This window comes from Myotis nattereri (genome assembly GCF_964212035.1).
Source record: "Myotis nattereri genome assembly, chromosome: 10".
Classification (NCBI taxonomy): Eukaryota; Metazoa; Chordata; class Mammalia; order Chiroptera; family Vespertilionidae; genus Myotis; species Myotis nattereri.
In genome coordinates, this window is record NC_138085.1 from 53172323 (window position 1) to 53194173 (window position 21851).

The 21851-nt window shown below is 37.8% G+C and overlaps 2 protein-coding genes across 4 annotated transcripts in view; both read left to right on the plus strand.

Annotated features, from left to right (window-relative positions):
- Positions 1-4321, plus strand: part of PNPT1 (polyribonucleotide nucleotidyltransferase 1) — a 43817-nt gene extending 39496 nt beyond the window's left edge. Inside the window, exons 26-28 of the mRNA XM_081101456.1 lie at positions 767-845; positions 2816-2863; positions 4032-4321. Coding sequence (XP_080957582.1) covers positions 767-845; positions 2816-2863; positions 4032-4190 — 286 coding nt within the window. The 3' untranslated portion in view covers positions 4191-4321. The remainder of the gene's footprint in view (positions 1-766; positions 846-2815; positions 2864-4031) is intronic.
- Positions 4322-11403: 7082 nt separating this feature from the next.
- PPP4R3B (protein phosphatase 4 regulatory subunit 3B) overlaps positions 11404-21851 on the plus strand; it is a 48800-nt gene continuing 38352 nt past the window's right edge. For 2 of the 3 annotated variants that reach the window (XM_081101469.1, XM_081101470.1), the window contains exons 1-2: positions 11404-11970; positions 13243-13298. In XM_081101469.1, coding sequence (XP_080957595.1) covers positions 11829-11970; positions 13243-13298 — 198 coding nt within the window. In that variant the 5' untranslated portion in view covers positions 11404-11828. The remainder of the gene's footprint in view (positions 11971-13242; positions 13299-21851) is intronic. The other variant, XM_081101471.1, reaches the window with a different exon arrangement.

Here is a 21851-nt window from a genome sequence, read left to right on the forward strand (position 1 = left end):
TTTGTTGGTCTTAAGTACAATTTATTGCCTATGTAGTACATTTTATTTTTACTAGATAAAAAGATTGATTTTAAGGATCAGAAAATCCTTTTCCACGAAAAAAATTATCAGATGTAGCATGAATGGTCAAAGCAATTTGAAATGAATAATAAAAGGCAATGGGATAATGTAATATTAAAGGTGAGAACTACGAAATGAATGGCTGATTTTAGATTACAGAAAATAAGAAATTTTTAAATAAAATAAGTATACCAGTTATCTAACCTCCTTCCTTAAATCACTGTGTAATAAGTTGATAGTAATTCTTAAAATATTTAATGTCAATTCAAAATTTTTTGGAAAATACTAAGAGAAATACAGAAAGTATATATATGTGTGTGTGTGTGTGTGTATATATATATATATATATATATATATTTATATTTAAATGCTTTTCACTGCATGATTTTCTGTTATCTTTTCTCTGTCCTTTGATACATAGTATTTAAATATTTAAATAGGGTATATTTTTAATTGAAAAAATAAGTATCCCTTTTAGACAATCATACTTCTTACAGTTATAAAAACATGTACTGAAACCTTAAACTTATACAATGTTATGTGTCAGTTTTATCTCAGTAAAACTGGAGGAAAAAAGAAAGAAAAAACATGTACTGGAGGGATTTTTGGTTTTTTATTTTCTCTTAGGAAAACATAATCACAGTTTGATTATCGATGGATACATAGATACTTAATGTTTTAACCAGGCCTATTTCCTTTTTTGTAGAGACAGTGGAGTAATGGTTAAACTATATCCAAATATGACTGCAGTACTACTTCATAACTCACAACTTGATCAACGAAAGGTAAAAAAAAAAAAAAAAAAAAAAAAAACCAGACATTTGATTTTTCAAACTGCCTTAAAATAATCATAGTGAAATTTACTGGGCTGGTGAGAACTGTACACTCTGGCCTAATATAGAAAACCAAAACTGATAGAGATGCTGCTGACAAAAGGTTTTACATTATTTATCACAGATACTTGTTTCTCCTTCCATGACAGAATAGAAACGGCTCTTGAAAGTTTTGGGGTGAAATAACATCTAGAGTTAACACAAAGCAATTACTTAAAATAGCAATAACCCTGTTTTCCCAATTTTCTTGACCAACCAGTCAAGGCAAGATAATTCTTAGGATGTTTTTAAATTTACTTAATCTTTTTTATATAGTTCATAGGCAGAATATGAAAATACTCAAGAAAACAATGGGACAGAGGGCAGAAGAATAATAGGAGTATCTATTTTTACCATATATTAAAGCATAAAGCTATAGAGAACAAAAAAGTGTATTACTGACCCTGAAATAGATGATGCATAAAACAGAAATAAACTCAGTTATGGACAGGGGACTACATAATACAATGTTTACATTGTATTTGCAGTCAAAGAAGAATCAGAGATTATTTAGTAAATTGTATTGTTACAGCTTGTTATCATAAAGAAGGATCTCTACTCTTTTAATACCAAAATCCTTGCCCTAACTGGTTTGGCTCAATGGATAGAGTGTCGGCCTGCGGACTCAAGGGTCCCGGGTTCGATTCTGGTCAAGGGCATGTACCTTGGTTGCGGGCGCATCCCCAGTAGGAGATGTGCAGGAGGCGGCTGATTGATGTTTCTCTCTCATCGATGTTTCTAACTCTCTATCCCTCTCCCTTCCTCTCTGTAAAAATATCAATAAAATATATTAAAAACAAAAATCCCATCTGGATCAAGGAGCTAAATGTAAAAAAATAAATAAATAAAAATTGGGGCATGGAAGGCTGTTGAAAGAGGACTAGAATGTTTTAATCTTCTGCCTGGGTAAATATTTCTCAGCACGGTATCAAAGCCAAAATGTAAATAAATTAATAATACTGTATCTCATTATACTGCAAAATTACAATAAGATTGAAAGACAAGCAACAACTTAAAGAAAAAATGCTTGTAACATGACAAAGATTCATATATAAAGATCTTGTATAGGTCAGTAAGAAAGATGAATATCAATAGGAAAATGAGCAAAGAATATGACAAGACCAATCATTTTTTAATGCCAACCAAGATATTCAAAGTTATCATTTTTCAACTTTAGGATAGTTGAAAATTCCCAGTATAGATAAGAATGTGGAAAAGAAATAGACATTCTCATACAGTGCTGATAGGAATATAAATTGGAGCCAACTTTTTGGAAAGTATTTGGTAAATATATATGAGTACCTTTGGACCTAAGAGTTCTACATAGGTCTTTGTTCTAAGAGGATAATTAGAGTAGATGAATACATAATCATTTCAATACTGCAGTTAATTTTTTGTCAACTTTTTATTTTGGAAAATACACTGAAACCCATATCACTTTCACCTATATTTATCAATTAGCATTTGCAACCCTGGAATTTTAAAATAAAGTGACCATGTATAGGGGATTGGTTATACAAATTACATCATTTCAGTACTCAACTGTAATGTTTCATTTATTGATATGAAAAGACGTCTTCAACACATTGAATGAAACAAGCTCAGAAAGGTCCATTTTAACAAATGCAATACAAACACTAAATAGGGAAACATTTGAAGAGATACTCATTGGAGTGTTAGCAATAATTTATCTACAAGTAGAAGGGTTTTAGATGCTTTTTACTATCATCTGAATACTTCTGTATTATTTTAAATCTTTATAATTATGATTTTATTATCAGAAAAACCAATAAAGCTATTTTCCACTTGGGGAAAAATGAGTATTACCATAGATATTAAGTAATTATAAATGACGACTAATAGTTTAACATGTTCTCTTTCAGATTCAACATCCCACTGCCTTAGGATTAGAAGTTGGCCAAGAAATTCAGGTACTTGTATTCAACCCTTTAGCCTAGAATTGTAAATTGTACTTAAAGTTTCAATTATTGTTTCAAAAAGTAAGCTGAAAGAATCAAATCAACATTTATTGTTCCACTTATTTATGCATGCACTGGTTGCTTCTTGTATGTCCCCTGACTGGAGATTGAACCCACACCATGGTGTTTCAGGAAGGACACTCTAACCAGGGCAATGTTTGTGATTTGTATTATTTATCTGCTGTGCTTCTTTTTTAACCTTAGGATTGCTTAAATAGACTCATTAAGGATTTAAGACAGTTCGTTCCCTCAAGGAGTCTATAGTTTACAGTTTAGTTAGAATAATAGTTCCATTTAGAGCTTTTAAAATTACACGAACAAGTCAGTGATGGCTATGCAGAGTCAGTGATTTAGTGACAGGACAGTAGAACCCTGATAACTCTGTTAAGGATCTTGAATGTCATATTTAAACAGTTTGGACTCTAATACTCTGCTTGAGGATAAAAGTTTTTGAGTTTGATAAAAGCCGTATTGTTCAGTTCCAGAATTGATAACAAAATTGGCCTTTTTTAATAGTCCTTTTGGAGTTGATGAAAGAATTTATTGCCAGTCTGAGTTTCTTGGGCCACACCACCTTTTGTTCCAGTTATACCTAATACCCATGATCTGAGTAACTGTGGCTTCTAATTTATTCTCAGTCTACAAACCCATTGTTCAAGTAGCCTCTAGGGAAAGATGAGAACTAAGACATAATATCTCTGTATAAGACTTTTCTTTTAACATCATAAGGGATTTTAAATACTGCCACAGTCGCCCTGACTTTCATTGTCTAAGATCAAGCCAAATAATCTCCAGTGTGATAGTCCTTTGAGCAGTAGTCTGAGTGACCTAAGTGTAATCCTGTATAGTTTGTAGCACAGTTAGGCTCAAAAGCCCTTGTAGAATCATTTATCATGACTTTCACTTGATTTCTGGTGTAGGGACCTGCCCTGGAGAGAATAAGAAGGCACAAATTAATCTAACAGATTATAATTAGGCAAATAATACCCCGTCTCTTTTCCTTTGTTATAATCACTGCTTAACCAAATTATATTTATTAGCATATACCCTCACTTAGCCTGAGCTATGGTTTCAGTAAACAAGGAAAAACTTTAAAAGTAAATTTGTTTCTTTAACACAGGTCAAATATTTTGGACGTGATCCAGCTGATGGAAGAATGAGGCTTTCTCGCAAAGTGCTGCAGTCACCAGCCACAACTGTTGTCAAAACTCTGCATGACAGAAGCAGTATTGTAATGGAAGAATCTGTTTCACAGTCATCTTCTAATTCTTCCCCATGATATATTTTTTTAAAGAGAATTAATTCTGGAGTAATAATCTGTAGAGCAAAATTTCAATATTACCTTTAATGTATACATTTATATATACTATAAATATATTCTAATGATTTATATTAAAATGCTCATTTACATGTGCCATTTTTTACTTCAAGCATTACCTAGCACCCTGGCCAGTTTGGCTCAGTGGATAGAGCATCGATCAACCTGCGGACTGAAGGGTCCAGGTTTGATTCTGGTCAAGGGCACATGCTTGGGTTGCGGGCAAACCATTCATTCATATATCTCAGAAAAGATTACTAACCTTTCCTGTAATTCTGAAATATCTGAAAAACTTATAATAGATTACATTTGCTGCTATCGTGGATCCCTTCCTACATATTTACTCTTGGTCATCTTGTGGCTCACCTCTTTGCCCAACTTGACATGCCTACAACTATTTTACAAACTAGAACTTGCCATAGTCAAAGCTCATACTTATTTCCTTACTACAGTTACCAAATATAGTAAGGAGTTGAGGGAGTTACTTTGAGCTGTTTTTAATGACATTCTGCCCTTCTAATTGGCTGCAAAACCATAAACATAGTGGAGTAAATATTATAAACTAGAAGCCCATTGCAGGAAGATTCCTGCAAGAATTGGGCTTCCTCAGCCTATCACACCGCCAAGCCCCGCCCGCCCAGGGCCACACACGGGTTGCGCAGGGCTTAGGCGGCTCTTTCGCTCTGCCAAGCCCCGCTGCCCAGGGCCGCACACGGGGGTCCCAGCTGGCGACGGCTTAGGCAGCACACGGGGGCCCGCCCGGATGGCGGCTCACACTGGCCCGCCCTGCCTGCAGTATGCAAATTAGCCGTCATCTTTGTTGGCGGTTAATTTGCATTTCGTGCTGATTAGCCAATGGTAGGCATAGTGAAGGTATGTTCAATTACCATGTTTGTCTATTATTAAATAGGATGGGAATCTAACTAGAATGAGACAGTACGTTTTTCAAATTTAGGAAATACAGAAAAGCATTTACTCATCAAATAGAGGTCATATTTTGATTGTGTATGCATGGATGTTCTTGGTATGAGGATGGAGGAATCATGATTTTTCAGTTAATGCTTCAAACAGTCAGATACAGAGGCTGTTGATATACTTATTAGTAACAACAGACGGAAGGGCAGTGGTGAACTTAGCAGTTAGAACCTAAATGAACAGAGAAGAAAAGAGAAAAAATTATATCCACAAAAAAATCAGAAAGGATCAAGGCTGAGAATTTGAGGGCATGGTGAAAGTCTATATGGAGAGGAGCTAAATGCCCACACAGACAAGACATATACTCATTTCCCCCTTGTAAAACTGCCACTACCACCTCAGGAGTCTAATATTTATTTTCTGAAATAGGAGAGACCTTTGACTTGGGGACACTGTCACAGTAGAGGGTTGAAAGTGGGGATTAAGTGAAAGCCTGAATACCAAAGAGTTGGATCTCTAACCACCTTCCTCTGCCTTTACCGAGGCTGGATATGGAGGGGTATCTGGAAACTACATTCTCTGATAGAAAAGGCTTCTAAAAACATTTGGAAAGGAGTGGAAGAGGGCTATGACTGAATAAGAAAATCACCCCAGAGAAGGCCAACACGCTATAACAGGGGTCCTCAAACTTTTTAAACAGGGGGCCAGTTCACTGTCCCTCAGACCGTTGCAGGGCCGGACTATAGTTCAAAAAAAACTACGAACAAATTCCTATGCACACTGCACATATCTTATTTTGAAGTAAAAAAACAAAACGGGAACAAATACAATATTTGTATTTGCATGTGGCCCGCGGGCCGTAGTTTGCGGATCCCTGCTCTATAGCCTTGCTCTTGACAGTAGAATCAGGGTTTAGTAGGGGCCAAATCCTGAAGAGGTTTGCATGCCATCCTAAAGAACTTTATCCTAGAAGAAATAAAAAAACGACTGAAAGACATTAATATCAAATTTTTTCACAAAGACCACTCAGTGGTTAAGTCTAGAATTGGTTACAAGTTTTAAACTGCACAGGTCCACTTAATACAGGCATTTTTCAATAAATACTGTGAATGTATTTTCAGACTATTTTCTTTAGCTTACTTTATTATAAGAATACTAGAAGCCCGTTGTACGAAGATTCGAGCAATAGGCCTTCCTGCCCCTGGCTGCTGGCACCGGTTTTCCTCCGACTCCAGGACCCAGGCCTTTGGTCCGGCCGCAGTGGAGAAGCCAAGCCTCTTCAGTCTTCAGTCTTCACTCTGGCCGGAGACTTCAGTCTTCGCTTCGGCCTGCGTATGCAAATTAACCGCCATCTTTGTTGGGTTAATTTGCATAGTCACTCTGATTGGTTGGTGGGCATAGCAGAGTGACACCAATTTGCATGTTTCTCTTTTATTAGTGTAGATAGTAAATAAAATATAACATGCAAAATACATTAATCGACTGTTATTGATAAGGCTTCTGGTTGTTAAAACTTTTCCAAACCGAAAGTAATCCTGAAAGAGTTTATTGAGCCATGTTAGCCAGAGAAAGCACCAGGGCCTAGGGCAGTGATGGCGAAGCTATGACACACGTGTCAGAGGTGATACACGAACTCATTTTTTTGGTTGATTTTTCTTTGTTAAATGACATTTAAATATATAAAATAAATATCAAAAATATAAGTCTTTGTTTTACCATGGTTGCAAATATCAAAAAACTTCTATGTGACACGGCACCAGAGTTAAGTTAGGGTTTTTCAAAATGCTGACACGCCGAGCTCAAAAGGTTCGCCATGACTGGCCTAGGGTGTGCAGTCTAAACCTCCAGCAGCAGGGCTCGATGGAGTAGACAAGTCTTATATAAAGAGTTTGTGGAAGATGTAAGTTGTTGAATGAATTTACACTGGCTATTGATAAGACTGGGTGGGAAAAGGCAAAATGGGGAAAGTTCTTGGATAGGTGAATAGTCCCTAAGGAAGAACTACTTGTTGCTTTATGGATTGGTTGTGGGCAATGGTCCAGAAAGTTCATGAGTAAGCAGGATGCAATGTTGTCTGGAGATCGGCTATTTTTTTTAGATAGATCACCTTCAGGAAAAAATGAGTGAATATATAGCAAAAAACTTTCATAAACGTTATTTCATTAAAAAATAAAAAAGAAAGCTTCACATTTCAAAGACATGGGTCAATGAGACTAAGAATCTAGTTTATCCTGTAGAGATTAACAATATATATTTTTTAAATCCTCAAGAATTTTTTTTAAAAGTGTAATGTGTCCTCAAGGGACATTTGGTAATGATGGGAGATCATTTTGGTATTCACAACTGGAGGAGGGGGTACAGTACTACTGGCATCTGGTGAGTAGAAGCCAGGGATGCTGTTAAACATCCTGTAATGCACAGGATGGCCTCTCACAACAAAGAATTATCCAGCCCAAAATATCAGTGGTGCCAAGGTTTAAAAAACCTGCTTTAGGAATTTAATCTACAAATATACAGTGGGGCCTTGACTTACAGTTTAATTCGTTCTGTGACGGAGCTCGTAACTCAAATTACTCGTATGTCAAATCATAAAGTGAACGAGTGAGACATGTAATGCTGGGCTGAGGTTGTGGCTTTCATTGTGACGTTCGCTGCGCCAACTAGTGGTGGGGTATCTTAAGATGGCTCGTAACCTGAATTTTAGCTCGCAACTCAAAGCAAAAAATCAGCCGAGAGACGGCTCGTATCTCAAAAAACTCGTTAGTTGAGACACTCGTAAGTCAAGGCCCCACTGTATTGGCACACATGAAATAACTTCCGTACAGTCATTTCTGTTTGAAATACAAACTATTGAAATGACATACATATACGTAAACAGATGATTTAAATACACTAGGGTTAATTTGTGCAACAGTGCATATGATATTCCATTATTCGTGTTTTTTAAAAAGTGGTAGATGTACTAGTAAATATATAAACACTAGAGACCCCATGCACGGATTTGTGCACCAGTGGGGTCCCTCGGCCTGGGCCCAAAACTGGCTCTCCAACATCCCCCAAGGGGTCCAGGATTGCAAGAGGGTGCAGGCCAGGATGAGGGACCCCACCGGTGCACGATCGGGCCTAGAGAGGGACAGAGGAGGTTGGCCAGCCAGGGAGGGATCCAGGGTGTGTCTGGCCCTTCTCGCTCAGTCACAATAGGCCAGACCCCAACAGCAAGCTAAGCTACCAGAGTGTCTTCCCCCTGATGGTCAGTGCACATCATAGCGACTGGTTGACTGTCTGCCCCCTGGTGGTCAGTGCATGTCATAGCGAGTGGTTGAGCGGCCTTAGCATATCACTAACATATTACGCTTTGATTGGTTGAACGGACGACCGGACACTTAGCATATCAGGCTTTTATTATATAAGATTATATATAAATTATATAAATGTATCTGTCCTTGGACTGGAACTTTGATGACTGAAGAAAAGAACCTTTACTGGGGAAAACACATTGTTTCAGTGCAATATTACCCTCAGACCCAAGTAACCACTGGGCCCTGTGTTTTAGAAGGACCTGTTCTGGCTCTCTATCCATGCTTCTCCCCCTGGGGTGATGAAGTCCATGGAACCAAGGAATGTGTCCACCCCAAAGGCCAAGCCTGCTTCCAAGGTCTACACAGTCCTCTTCACAAGTTCTATCTTCCTGAAGAGTGGCCAAGGGGGGGATTGACTATATTCAGGAAGTGTAGACAGAGCTTGGGCAAAAGGCTGGTGTATCCTCTGTGTGCAAGTAAGGACTGTCAAACTGCAGGACAGAGCTGAGGTGTGAGAAGAGAAGGAAGGCAGACTATACGGGCCCAGAGGGAGACTCTGGAACTTAAGGAAATCAAGAATTCTAGATGTGACTCTGGCTTCCAGGTCATTATGAAAATATATTTGTCAAAGTATACCAAAGGTTGGAGAAAATATATTTCAACAGTTAGCTTGATTTAAAACTTATAAATATTTAGACTTATGGTACACGGTCTTCCATTTGTATACTTGCCCTGGCCTTGCAAATGTCCATCTCTACAAATGTTAGATGGGCCTACTGCAGTAGGTGAGAGTGAATCCCTCTGAACCACTGCAGTACTTGTACTTGAGGATCTAGTAAGGCATGAGATGAGTCCTAGGGGTTTCATCTGCTCCTTTATTTCTGAGTCACCAGATCTCAGGGGCTATAGCAGAAAAGAAATTCTGAAGATGGGAGAGTTGCTTTGAAACATAACTTTAAAACTCTCCAATAGATTTGCAACTCATTCAAAGTAAAATCCAAGGCCCTTCAAAATATCCCCTGTCCCAATTGCAACCTTATTTTTCACCATTTTCCCCCTTTTCTGCTCCACTTCAGTAACACTGGTTTCCTTGCTATCCCACTCACTTCTTAAACATGCAACAGCCATAAGGCCTTTGTACTTGCTTCCAGGCTCCTGGATCTCTCTCTCTCTCTTGCCCTGGGGAAAAGCTTGGCCGGATTGCCTTCCTCAGAGGACTTCCTGAATAAACAGGAAGTCCCAAATTCACTCTCTAACCTTTTTGTGACTCTATTTTTGGTCATAATGTTTACCAGTACCGGCATATATTTGTCTTCTTACACTAGAATATAAGCTCCAAGAAAAGAGGAGCTTTTTCTATTTTATTCACTGGATAGACCAATGTCTACTGTATAGCATAGGCTCAACAAATATTTATTGAGTGACTGAATAAATTCAGAAAATGATTCATATTATTTCCCAATTTTGCCCAGAGGCTATTAACCTCTTAACACATAAAGTGACTTCTGTATAGTTCTCATTCCTTTGACATATATAAATTTATATGTTATTTTAGGCCAGTAACACATTATCACTTTGTTTGCCCTATCCCCTCAGCCTTGAACACCTTTGCAAACCAACCTCCCATTCAGGGATCCTCCAACATCAGGCTCAAAGTTATCTATGTGAAGCTTGCTCTGACCCAAGACAGAAATGTTTTCTCGGAGTTCAAAATGCCTTTTTTCCGTATCAATCATAGCAATTAATGGGTTCCGAGGTCCCCTTTACATTTAAAAAACAACCCTGTGTATTCAGATTTTGATATTAGGATTTATTTTTTATCAGGCGCCTGCTCTGTGTACAACACTGTCTCTCGTTTTAAAGTACCGCGGAAGGGTGTCCACACAGAGGAGCTAGTCAAAACAAAAGCACGTTTTGACAAGACCATTAAGTAATGACTACAATTCCCAGAATGCCCTGCAGGGTCAACACGTCCATCTCGCCTGCCTGATTTTCACCTTTCAAGCTAATGGATTGCAGAGAACTGGCGGCGGAACAAGCCGAAGCTGTCTTAAAGAATGAATTAAAGGATTCTACCAAGAACGAACGGGGATTAAAATAAACAACTGCGCAGTGCACGTCTTGTCGCCACCAATGTTTGACAACTAACGTGAATGGCCCGGGAATTCCTCCTCCGCTTATTCAGTGCACAAGACACCCGGATACGTAGCGCAAGAAATGCCAAGAGACACTTTTTAAAAACGTCAAAACAATGCCCTTGGATGTGTTAGAAAGGGGGCTCTCAACCAGTTCCCTAAACTTATCTTACTAGTAAGGCTTATTTTCTGAGGTTACACCACCATACGGGGTCTGTATTTTCATGAAGCGGAAAGTACGCTTCCCAATGGCCAGCTACCAAAGTTAACGGCGAAACGCTTTGGCGGGAACTAGGAAAATGTCAACACTTTTTACTTTTTTCGGTACGACGTTATAATCCTCAGGAGATGCAGAGAACAAACACTTCCTGAGGAGATGCTTAACTGTAACAGACTCCAATCCGGTTTTAAGATTGCCTGGAAATACTCCACGTTCCTACATTTTCACAGAAAGAAGTTTCAACTATTTTCCTCCCATAGCTGACAGAGGGAGCTTCCACTACGGAGTGCGAGCACATCTCCTTCCTTTTTGCTCAGGGTTAGTCCCGTCCAAGGTTGCGTACCTCCCATGTTAGTTTTACTTTTCCTCGAAGATGGGTCGCACGACTCGTCACACGCCGAGTGCAAATCGGGCGAAGCGAGACCAAGACTCAGTTCTCCCCGCCTACTCAGAAAGTCTCGCGTCACCAGCCGGGGGGCGAAGATATCGCGAGAACCACTACCTCGGCCGAGATCCCGCGCCAGCAGGCGTGGCCAAGAAAGGAAGAACGCGCACTCAGGCCCGCCCACCTCGGTTCAGCACCCCGCCTCGCGAGAACGCCTAGTGCTGCTGGCCCTGGAAGCGCGAGCAGAAGTTGCGCGGTGGTGCGTTGGCCGCGTCGGCCGCCGTAGCCCCTGCTAGGACAGCCCGTGCGAGCCTGCTGGAGGAGGAAGAGAAAGGCAGAGAATCGGGTTACAAGATGGCGGATGTGTAGTGCTTACTGCGGCGGCGGCGGGAGCGCGAGCGAGCTCTGGGGGGCAAAGGGAGGGGAGGGTGGGTGTGTGTGTGGGTGCAGTGAGAGGTCCCGGGGCTCCGGCCGAGAGGTCCCGGTGGCTCTTGTTGCCCCTTTCCGCGGCTGAACCTTGAGAGCCATGGTGAACTTGGGCCTCTCCGGAGCCGCCGCCGCCGCCGCTACCGTTTCTCAAGAGTGAGGGGCGAGGACGAGGGGGACGTGGAGGCGGCGTCTGGACCGGTGGGGACAGCGGCCACGATGTCGGATACGCGGCGGCGAGTGAAGGTCTATACCCTGAATGAAGACCGGCAATGGGACGACCGAGGCACCGGGCACGTCTCGTCCACTTACGTGGAGGAGCTCAAGGGGATGTCGCTGCTGGTTCGGGCGGAGTCCGACGGTAAGGTTTTTGGGACGGTAGGCTCGGGAGGGGGAGTGCTTCCCGGTAGGGCACAGCCCTGCGGGGGAGGCCGGAGGCGGGGTGCTGGGACTGCCGCCTCGGACATGGAGCTGGGTTTTGTTTCCGCACTTCTGTCCGGCAAAAACAAACGACTTTGTCCGGATTCACCCTCAGTCCGACGCCTGTGCGCTGTTCCCCCGCCTCCTGTCCCGGTTAAGGACTTGACCCCTTCCTCTCCGGTCTCTTCTCTTGAAGAAGGGAGAGCGCGAAGGAGAGGGCAGGAAGCTCACGGGGTGTTGATCGCTCCTCGTTGGGGAGCCCCTGCTCCCTCCTGTCTCTGTTGTTACCTAGTCTGTGTCTGATACCAAAGGTTCAGCGGAACTTTCCTTTCCGAGTCTTTGTTCTTGAACGGATGTTCCCACCGTGCCCCCGTTGCCACAGTCGACAGGTGCTGGGGGAAACCTGAAGGCGCCTGTGAAAGCCGGGGTCACGGCCGGCTGTGGCCACGGTGCACTCGCGCGAGCACAGACGCCTCCCGGCGGGGTCCCTGCGGGGGGTAGGGGGGGTCTGTGGATTCTTTCCACGTTATTCGTGGACGTATTTATTGTACGAGTCCTGGGGCAAGTGTTCCTAAGTCATGAAATGTACGGTCGTAGTTAAAACGCCTTTCTCGTTGTAATCTGGAACTATGTGCAGACGGTGGGAGCATGAACCACCTTAGGTTGCTTCGTGATGTATTTTGTACGCTTGTACTTTTCCTTTAAAAATAGTCACGGGCGTTTATGTCTACAAGCAGTGTCCTTTTTGTTCTTAAGGAGAAAAGCAGTTCTGTAATTTGTGTACTTGTTGTGGTCCTTTGTAATTTATTTGTTAAACTGGCAATGCAATAAAATAACTGTTAAAAAAGAGTTTGGCTTCAAGTGGTCATTTAGACCTTAAAATTTCATTTCAATAAAACTTTAATAGTCATCAAGTCTCCTTAGAGTCTTTTTATTTATTTAAATTCGTTATTGTTTTAAAGTATTACATCCTTATATTCTTGGTCTGAATGTTTATCTTAGGTGGATATAAGGGTTTCTTGGAATAGGATGATATGTTCTAAATTAAATATGAAGTTCGGATCTGGAGAGAAAAATGTGTATACTTCAGATATCTAGCTGAGTGAAGGGAACATGCAATGATTTTTTTTTTTTTTAATGTGGACTCTGATTTTTTTATTCAGGTTTTATAAATTGAAACTTATACATGTTGTTATTTTTTTTTATCTTTCAGGATCACTACTCTTGGAATCAAAGATAAATCCAAACACTGCATATCAGAAACAACAGGCAAGTAGTTGTTTATCTTTAATTTGAAAGACTTCATCTGTGATCAAGGAAGTATTAATCTGACAAAGATGGGAAAGCTTTCCTGACAAGAAAAAATGTTTGGTAAACAAAGTAACAGACCATATATATTTCCCTTACAGGTTAAAAGTTTCAAACTGAAAAGTGAAAGTTTATGTACTGGAAATAATTTATTATCTTTGAATTGAGCTACTGTTAGTTTATATGAGAATACAATGTATTCATTAGTCTTATTTAACTTACAGTTAGCTAGGTCTCTGCTATACCCTGTTGTACACTAAGCCTTTTATTCTCAACCACATTTAAAGGAAGTGGCATACAAGAAAATTCAAAGGGGTACTCTCTAAAGCAAGGAAAGCCTGTTTGTGGTGTGAAATTAGATCCTCTAACTCAAGCAAAGGTAGAGTTTTGAAGTAGAAGCATTGAAATCCTGTTCTTTAATTGTTGTATTTTTTAATATAATAATCAGTGATTCTTTACAAAAGTGTACATTGTCAATTATATAATGTTTTCTGTTAATATTTATTGTCTTATTTGGGAAAAGAAAACCTGTGTTGTGTTTTAGCATACAAAATTATTTCATCTGGAAATGGCAGCGGTGATTCAACTTTTTCTTTATTCTGTGAATGTTTTTTTTATTATGAAAGATTTCAAAATTAAAAAGTATAGAGAATAATATAATGAGTTTCTGTGTAACACCACCAGATTGAACAATGTTAACATACCATATTTGTTTCAAATCTTTTTGTAATTTTCAACTTTGTGGGTAGAGTTAAAGCCCCCTTTGTACCCATCTCATTCTATCCATTCTCTATCTTCCCTGTAGGTAACCACTATTCTGAAGTTGATGTGTATTATTTCTGTACATGCTTTTATACCTTTTCTGCATATGTATGTATCCATGAATAATATGTAGTCTTTTGTGTGTTTTTAAACTGATACAATTGACCTCGTACTCTTACATGTATTCTGCAACTTTCATTTTTCACTCAACGTTATTTTGGAGATTTGTTCATGTTAATAATGTAGATCTAGTTGTGTGTTTTTTAAAAATGAAAAGCCACTGTACAGTATTCTGATGTATGGTATACACCTATTGTTAGACATTTGGATTATTTTCAGTTTTATTTTTGTGTGTGTGGTATGTAAAGTGAATATGGCAGAGATTTTTGAAGGAAAAGATAAATTATGTTAAGATATTTACATCATCAATGCCTACTTTCTTCAAGGCCAATGAAAATTTCAGTACCCAGAAACAAATACTTCCTGTTGGAAGAATGAAACTATGTCTGTTGCATAATGCATAATTAGTAAAAGTCTTACTGTTAAACAATTATTTTGTGTATGCAGTATATTCTTAATCAGTTCTTTGAAATATTTTTTAGTTTTCGATATTCATTTAAACTAAATGATATAGGGGGTTTTTTCCTCTACTTAGAAAATATTATGTGTCCTTCCTAATGGAGAATCAAATTAAACATTTGTCCTGTTTTGAACACTTGAAGATGTTTCCTATACCTTAGACATTTTAAGGTATAGCACATTAAATTAAATTTAATTTCTAAGTCAGCAAGACAGATGGTTTCTCTCCCTTTGCCCTGAATTTTGCCAGATAGCCACTTATGAGGTTTTTGTTTGCTTGCTTGTTTGTGGGGAAAGAAATACTAAACTTTTGTGAATTTTTTTTCCCTATCTGTATGAATATAAAATTCTCAGGAACTGTGATTTTACATGTGACTCCCTACAAACTAGTTATAATATGGATTCTTCTCAGATTGTTTTCAGAATCTTTTGGCTATTGTTAACTATTGGAAAGAACATATCATGGCAGAGGTTGGTACATAAAATAGTCCCCCCAGCATTAGTCCAAAAATACACAATGGTATTTAGAAACTTTGGGACGTGGTTTTGTTTGTAATGTTACGCCACTAGAAAATAAAAGTGTTGGAAGGAAAAAATGTCTTAATTAAAAAAAAAATTGTGCTATTAGGAAAATGTTTTCTGTAATTAATCAACATTCAAATAATACACTACTGGACTATATATTTTTTTCTAATTGAGGTACTTTTGCTAAAAACATTAAAGTTTAAGAAAACTCTTTGGCAATAATAATATGGAAACGCTTGAATGTCAGAATGATAAACCTGTGTAAATGGGGTCACTTGTTTTACTTTATTTTTGTTTAAATTGAATGCACTTTTCTAATATAAATCCAAGAGCCATTTAGGGGTTATGTTAAACTTTGAACGATTTTTCATATTTTCATCAACATCTTGTTCCTTTTGCACTTTTTACCAAGTTACACAAATTGGGATTTCCGAACACTTTGCTATTTTTCTAAGTTCTACATTTTGTAGAATGTCATTTAACTTATTCAGTAAATTAGTCTAGAAATTATTTATTTCCAAATGTTTATATGAAGTATATTGATCACTAGTGGATTTTAATTTTAAAAATACTGAATGAATGAGACATCCATAGTTTATAGGATATTTTACTATATTAAAATACATTGAATAAATTCAGAGAGGAATATTCTTTTTTTAACATAGTTCTAAAATGAGCTAAGTAATTAATTGTGTGTTCAAAATAAGTTAGAGTTTAGTTGAATGTCAGATACTCAATATCGGTAGGCTATCATGATTCACATTTTTCTTCCATACTGTGGACAATACTGAAGTAGTAAATGGGAAGGAGAAGATACACTTACCTCAAAGGAGCCAATACACACATTGGAAAGGGAAGAGAATTACCATACAGCTTATTTTAAATGGGTAATAAAGTGCCTGATTCATATGCCAACAATTTTTTTAAGTTATGTAGACTCAGCCCTGCTAGTCTTGAAAGTGTCATTGGGATATGTACCTCTTCTATATAACACAATTTGTGTTCATTGGGTTTAGGAAAGAAGTATAAGGAAGTTCTTATCCTTGGTTTTATTGGGAGATAAGACCTAACAGGTGAAACAATTACAGAATGATAAAATAGCTGATAAAGTGTTTTAACTCCATTGAAAGATGATGAAAGAATTTCACAGATACAGCAACTAAGGCACAGAAAGGCTAAGTTTAATGACTATACAGTAGGTATATGCCAACACAAAATATTATGGAAAGCAACTTGTATTCCACAGTATTGGGCAGTAGAAAATTAGAAGGAAGAGATTGATTTCGGCCAGAATTATTAAGAAAAACTTCACTCTGGTTGGTGGTACAGTATCTGCTACAGGAACTGTGATAGAGAAGGAAATAGTACACCTAATACAAAGGTATTAAGGGCTATTTGCAGCCTAGGTTTCTTATTTGAGAGCTTGGTTTGCTAAACAAAAGGGACCCATTATAGGTTCTTGAGTAGGGACCCAACATGAAGAAAGTGATACTGTGTTTCGGAAGGGGTATGGCAAAGTCATGAATAATGAATTGGGGATGTGGAGGAAAGCAGCTTTAGGTATCAAGACCTTTTACAATAATTCAGATTTTAAAAAATGAAAGTCTGTTTCAGTGTAGTAAATGGAATGGGAAAGGGGGAGAATTCCAGTATATTTTCAAGAACGTGCTGGAAGATTTGGTGAATTGTTACATATGAAAGAAAAGGAATCAGAAGTTACTGGTAGTGTTTTTGAATCTTGGAACCAGGAAAATGATGGTTCCCTCCAGAAACTGGGAAGTTGAGAAGAAAGCAGGTTTACATTCATCATTTGGTTAGAGGCTTATTTTAAATGGATAAGACATTCACATTATTAACACATTAAGTGTCCAATCAGTCACCAGTGACTGACACTATACTTAACGTCTGGAAGACAAAACAGGCTGGGCGCTTAACTTGTTAAAAACTAGAGGCCCGATGCATGAAATTCATGCAAGAGTAGATCTTCCCCCGGCTGCCGGGCACCAGCTTCCTCTGGCACCCAGGATCCGGGCTTCCCTCACAGCCCCGACTTTGTCCAGAAGGACATACGATCTAACTAGCATATTACACTTTTATTATAGATTAGGACAGTATTTGGTAAAACCTCCCATCCTGGACTCCATCCATACAGTTTCCCTTGCTAGAGGCTACCAGTGTTACCATTTTCTTGTATATCTTCCTAGAGGTTTTATACATATGTAAAAAAATACGTATAGTCACAGATATTTCTTTTATTGGCATATATGTAGCATGCCATAAACTGTTCAGTGCCTAGCGCTTTTATTTTAATTTAAGCTTTAAAATGATTATAGAATAAATGGGAAAGTCTTATAAAGAACACCCAGGACTAGAAATACAGTAAGAGTTTGTTGTAGGATATTCTAATTTGAGAATCATTAAATGATATTTTTAGCTGCAAGAGGGGACTACCTTTGCAAGAGCATAGAATAGAATAGAGCTTAAGACTGAGCTTTGCTGAATTGTCCACATTATTTTATTCATCCAGTAATACTTGGGTGAGTGATGTTTATGGGTTGGTCACTATCTTTAGTTTGGTTTTTTTAAAGTCCATTTAAACATTTCTGACAGTTTTCATTCGAGGAATGACATGATCCAAAATAGTAACATTAATCTGTGGAATGGAAGAAGGCCAATAATTGGGATGGGCTACTAGTTGAGAGATGGCAGCATAATCAAAGCAAAAGATAATGTTGAGTCAGGTTAGCGGTGATGGCAGTGTAGATGGGAAGAGATGGATGGATTTGAAACATGTATTGGAGGTAGAATTGACAGGGCATACTGCTGGATTAGGTGTTTGATCATCAGGAAGAAGGAATATTCAGTAAAAGAAGATTAAGCAATTGGAAAAAGTAGAGAATCAGGAAAATGTCTTCAAACCAAAGAAGAACAGAATTTTGGTAAGGAAAAGACAGTCATTCATTTCAGCAAATGGCTGTTCCAAATCCTGCAAGAGAAAGATTGCAAATATTCTAGGTTTTGGTTAGTAGAATGTCCGTTGAGATGAAGGTATGGATGAAAATGATCATATATTTATTGTACCTAGCTCTTAATTGGGAAAAAAAACCACAAAACAATAAAATTAAGGATATTAGGGTTTAGCCTGAGAGTCATTATGGGGACTGGACTAATGAGTATACAAGGGAGAATGAGATTTCTTTAATTTTTAAAGCATCAGAATGATGCTTTAAATGACAGCGTGAATTTGTAATGAGTAGAATTCACTCTGTACTTCGAATTATACATCAGTTGAATGAGTAGAGGATGTGAATTATTAGCTTTGGAGGATTGAGTAAGGTGATACCTAGAGTTGTGTTCTGGGTGTTGGTTTGGAGTGGGACCAAGGAGGAATCTGGGAATCAGATGGAGACAGATTTTTCTTATTTATGTGTTTAGGGAGATGCCTAGATAAACAATGCCACAGGGGAGAAGCTTGGGAAGCAAAGCTGTTAAGAATTTTATGGGGTTTTTTAGAATTTGATCATATTTATCATGTGGCATAGTAATAGGAATGTGGGTTTAATTTTATTTCTAGTTGTGTGATTTTGAGCAAGTTTTCTCTGAATCTCATCTTTTAGAGATACTACCTACATTGTAGAATAGCTGTGAATTAATGTATGAAAAACGCTTTAGCACAATACCTGACACATAAGTTCAGTGAGAGAACTATATTCATAATAATATAGTAAGCCCAATGTAGGCAGTATTTTCCTCTCTTCAGTGGAAATAAGATCAGAGGTGAAATACTTCAATGAAAGTCACAGAAATAGTGGACAGTGAAACTTGGAGTTGGGTCCTAATTCTAGTTGAGGATTATTCTACTTGTATTCATATATATCACTGATTTGGGAAAGATAAACTATTACTACTGTTTATAAGTAGTGTCATCATGTCTGTCTTGGCCTATATGTTTTACCATACTATATTTTATTTTATTTTTTTATATATTTTATTGATTTTTTACAGAGAGGAAGGGAGAGAGAGAGAGAGAGTCAGAAACATCAATGAGAGAGGAACATCGATCAGCTGCCTCCTGCACATCTCCTACTGGGGATATGCCCGCAACCTAGGTACATGCCCCTGACCGGAATCGAACCTGGGACCCTTCAGTCCGCAGGCCGACACTCTATCCACTGAGCCAAACTGGTTTTGGCTACGATACTATATTTTAAAAATGCATCCTAGAGGAACTAGGTTAACTATTAGGAACTACCAGAGAGTTACATGCTTATATTATCTGGATAAACTCACTCATTTTCATACTTTTAAATTGATTTTGAATCTACAAATTAAATTCTATAAACCTGATATTTATATTTCCCTTTTTAAAAATTCCTTTTGGGAAACTTCAGCTCTCTCTATATTGCATTTTTTCAGAATTAATAGGGTTAGTCTAGCAACTGTGGTGTTTCAGACATTTCATGACTCTGGATTTATTCATGTTAATGAAGTGGATCAGTACTGGAGAAGTAAACTTAAACAGACAATCCATTGGTTTGTAAGATCCTTTTAAATGTGTCTTTGTGATTATGATATTAAAAACTGGAGACTCTACCCAAAAGAGATGTGATACAGTTTTAAAGTATCATTTAGACTCTGGATTAAGAACCTCTGATTTCAACAATATATGCTCAATAATGTGTATTAATATATAAGATTGAAAATGACATTTTCTTATAACAATACTACATTGTAAAAACCTGATTTGGTAAAGATTAAATTGTCAAGTTTCTCTAGCTCATGTCTTATTCCCATCCTGGGCTTGGATGGGAATAAGACATGGAAAATAATCACCTTATTTTTTTTAAAGGATGAGACCAAATATTTTTTTAAAGGATGAGACCAAATATTTTTTTTAAAGGATGAGACCAACTTTTTCTATTCTCCCTGAAAGCTTATTTTAAATCTGATTTCCACAGGGATATAGTGGTGATTAAATGTTTTAGTTAATAGAGGAGGAAAAACTCTAAGCTTCTCTTGGTTTAAACAGAGGCATTAATAATGTCCCAAAGATGTGTGTGCCACACAAATGAGCAAAAAATATATCACAAAGCACAATGGTAAAAAGCAGACCTTACTATGAAAAATTGTACTTGGCTCTATCTAGACTTTTTGGATAGGCTGACACTTCTCATTCTGTTTTATATATTCTTGTGCCAACTCTGTACTCACATAGGAGCTTTTACACTAACCCATGGAATAAACAGTTCTAAGAAGTGCTTCTTCGCAGTAATTTTTTCAACTGCAACAACAGTGTAGAGAAGGGACAGAAGGAAGAATGGAGTTTTGTCACCCATTTGGAGTAGATACTAGAGCTGAAAGGTGCCTACTCTGATGGAACTTCCCTATCCTCGATTTACCAACTAGAGATACACTAAGGTCAGGTTCTCAAATTTGACTTACCCAAAGAATTACCTTGGACCCTAGTTAAAAATAAGGGTTCTTGGGCTTCGCTCCAGATCTGCCCCCTAAGAAGAGGCATTTCCCAAAGTCAATCCTTTCTGCATTGAAAAAAGGGCTCTGAATATAAATCCCATTTAGTTTTAGGGATTTTGACTGGCTTAGGGGGAAAGTTTCCATTAGGAACGGGAAGGAAAGAACAAAAGAAAATGATTAAGAGGAGGATTTGGGTAACCTTAATTCAGACTTTGCTGCTTACCTGGACTTTCTCTTAGAAGGTAGATTGGAACCAAAATTGAAAAGGCTTTGGTGCCTGGAATAAAGGTTTTGGATTTCGTTCTCTCCAAAGTACAATGCATAGTTTGAAGCACTAGAATTTGAGAAGAAACCCGTTTTCAGAAATTGTTTTGCTAAATATTTAATATAAAGTCACATGGTCAAGAGTCAAAAACAGATACGGTATTCTGAAAGAAGAGTAACATTTCCATGAAAAGAGTTCTTCACCTATTGTGAATTATTGTAGCCTATCTGTGCAGATAACTGTTTACAGGTATTTTTCAATTTAAACTAACCTGTAACCCTAACAAAAGAAACAAGTGCCTTAAAAATGGTTGGTAACAATAACCTAAGCGCAAGTGAACAAGGTAATAATTAAACTGACATTTATACTCCTAGTGTAATTGTTCAGTCAAAAAGAAACAATGATAACATAGATCTTACAAGAAGTTACCCATCCCAAAAATTCAGAATTATTAAAAGTGATGTTAAATATGAATTTGTGTCTACTGTCATTTGTGAGTATACTGTGCCCTAAATGTATACTGCATCTTAAAATGTTAATAATGGTAGAAATTATAATTCAGACATTTAAAAGTATTATTTATTTTATCTTTATGTAAACTTTTCTATTTCTATTTTAGTGTATGTTTTTAAAAGTATTGCTATACTAATATTATGTTCCTGTATATAATATAAGTAATTTGAGCACAGGTAAAGATGTCTTGGAGACCACTGTTCAGGAAGCTGTTTGGAAGAAGGATCTAAGACAACTCAGGGACTGAGGAAAATACATAGACCCTGAGCAGGTGTCTTAGTGCTTTAACCTAACTAGCACTGTTTTTATCTTTTATTTTTTTAACATGGAGATTTTTAGTAAATTTTGTTTGTAAAAAGAGTTTTGCTGGGTTTGTTTAAAAAAAAAAAAAAAAG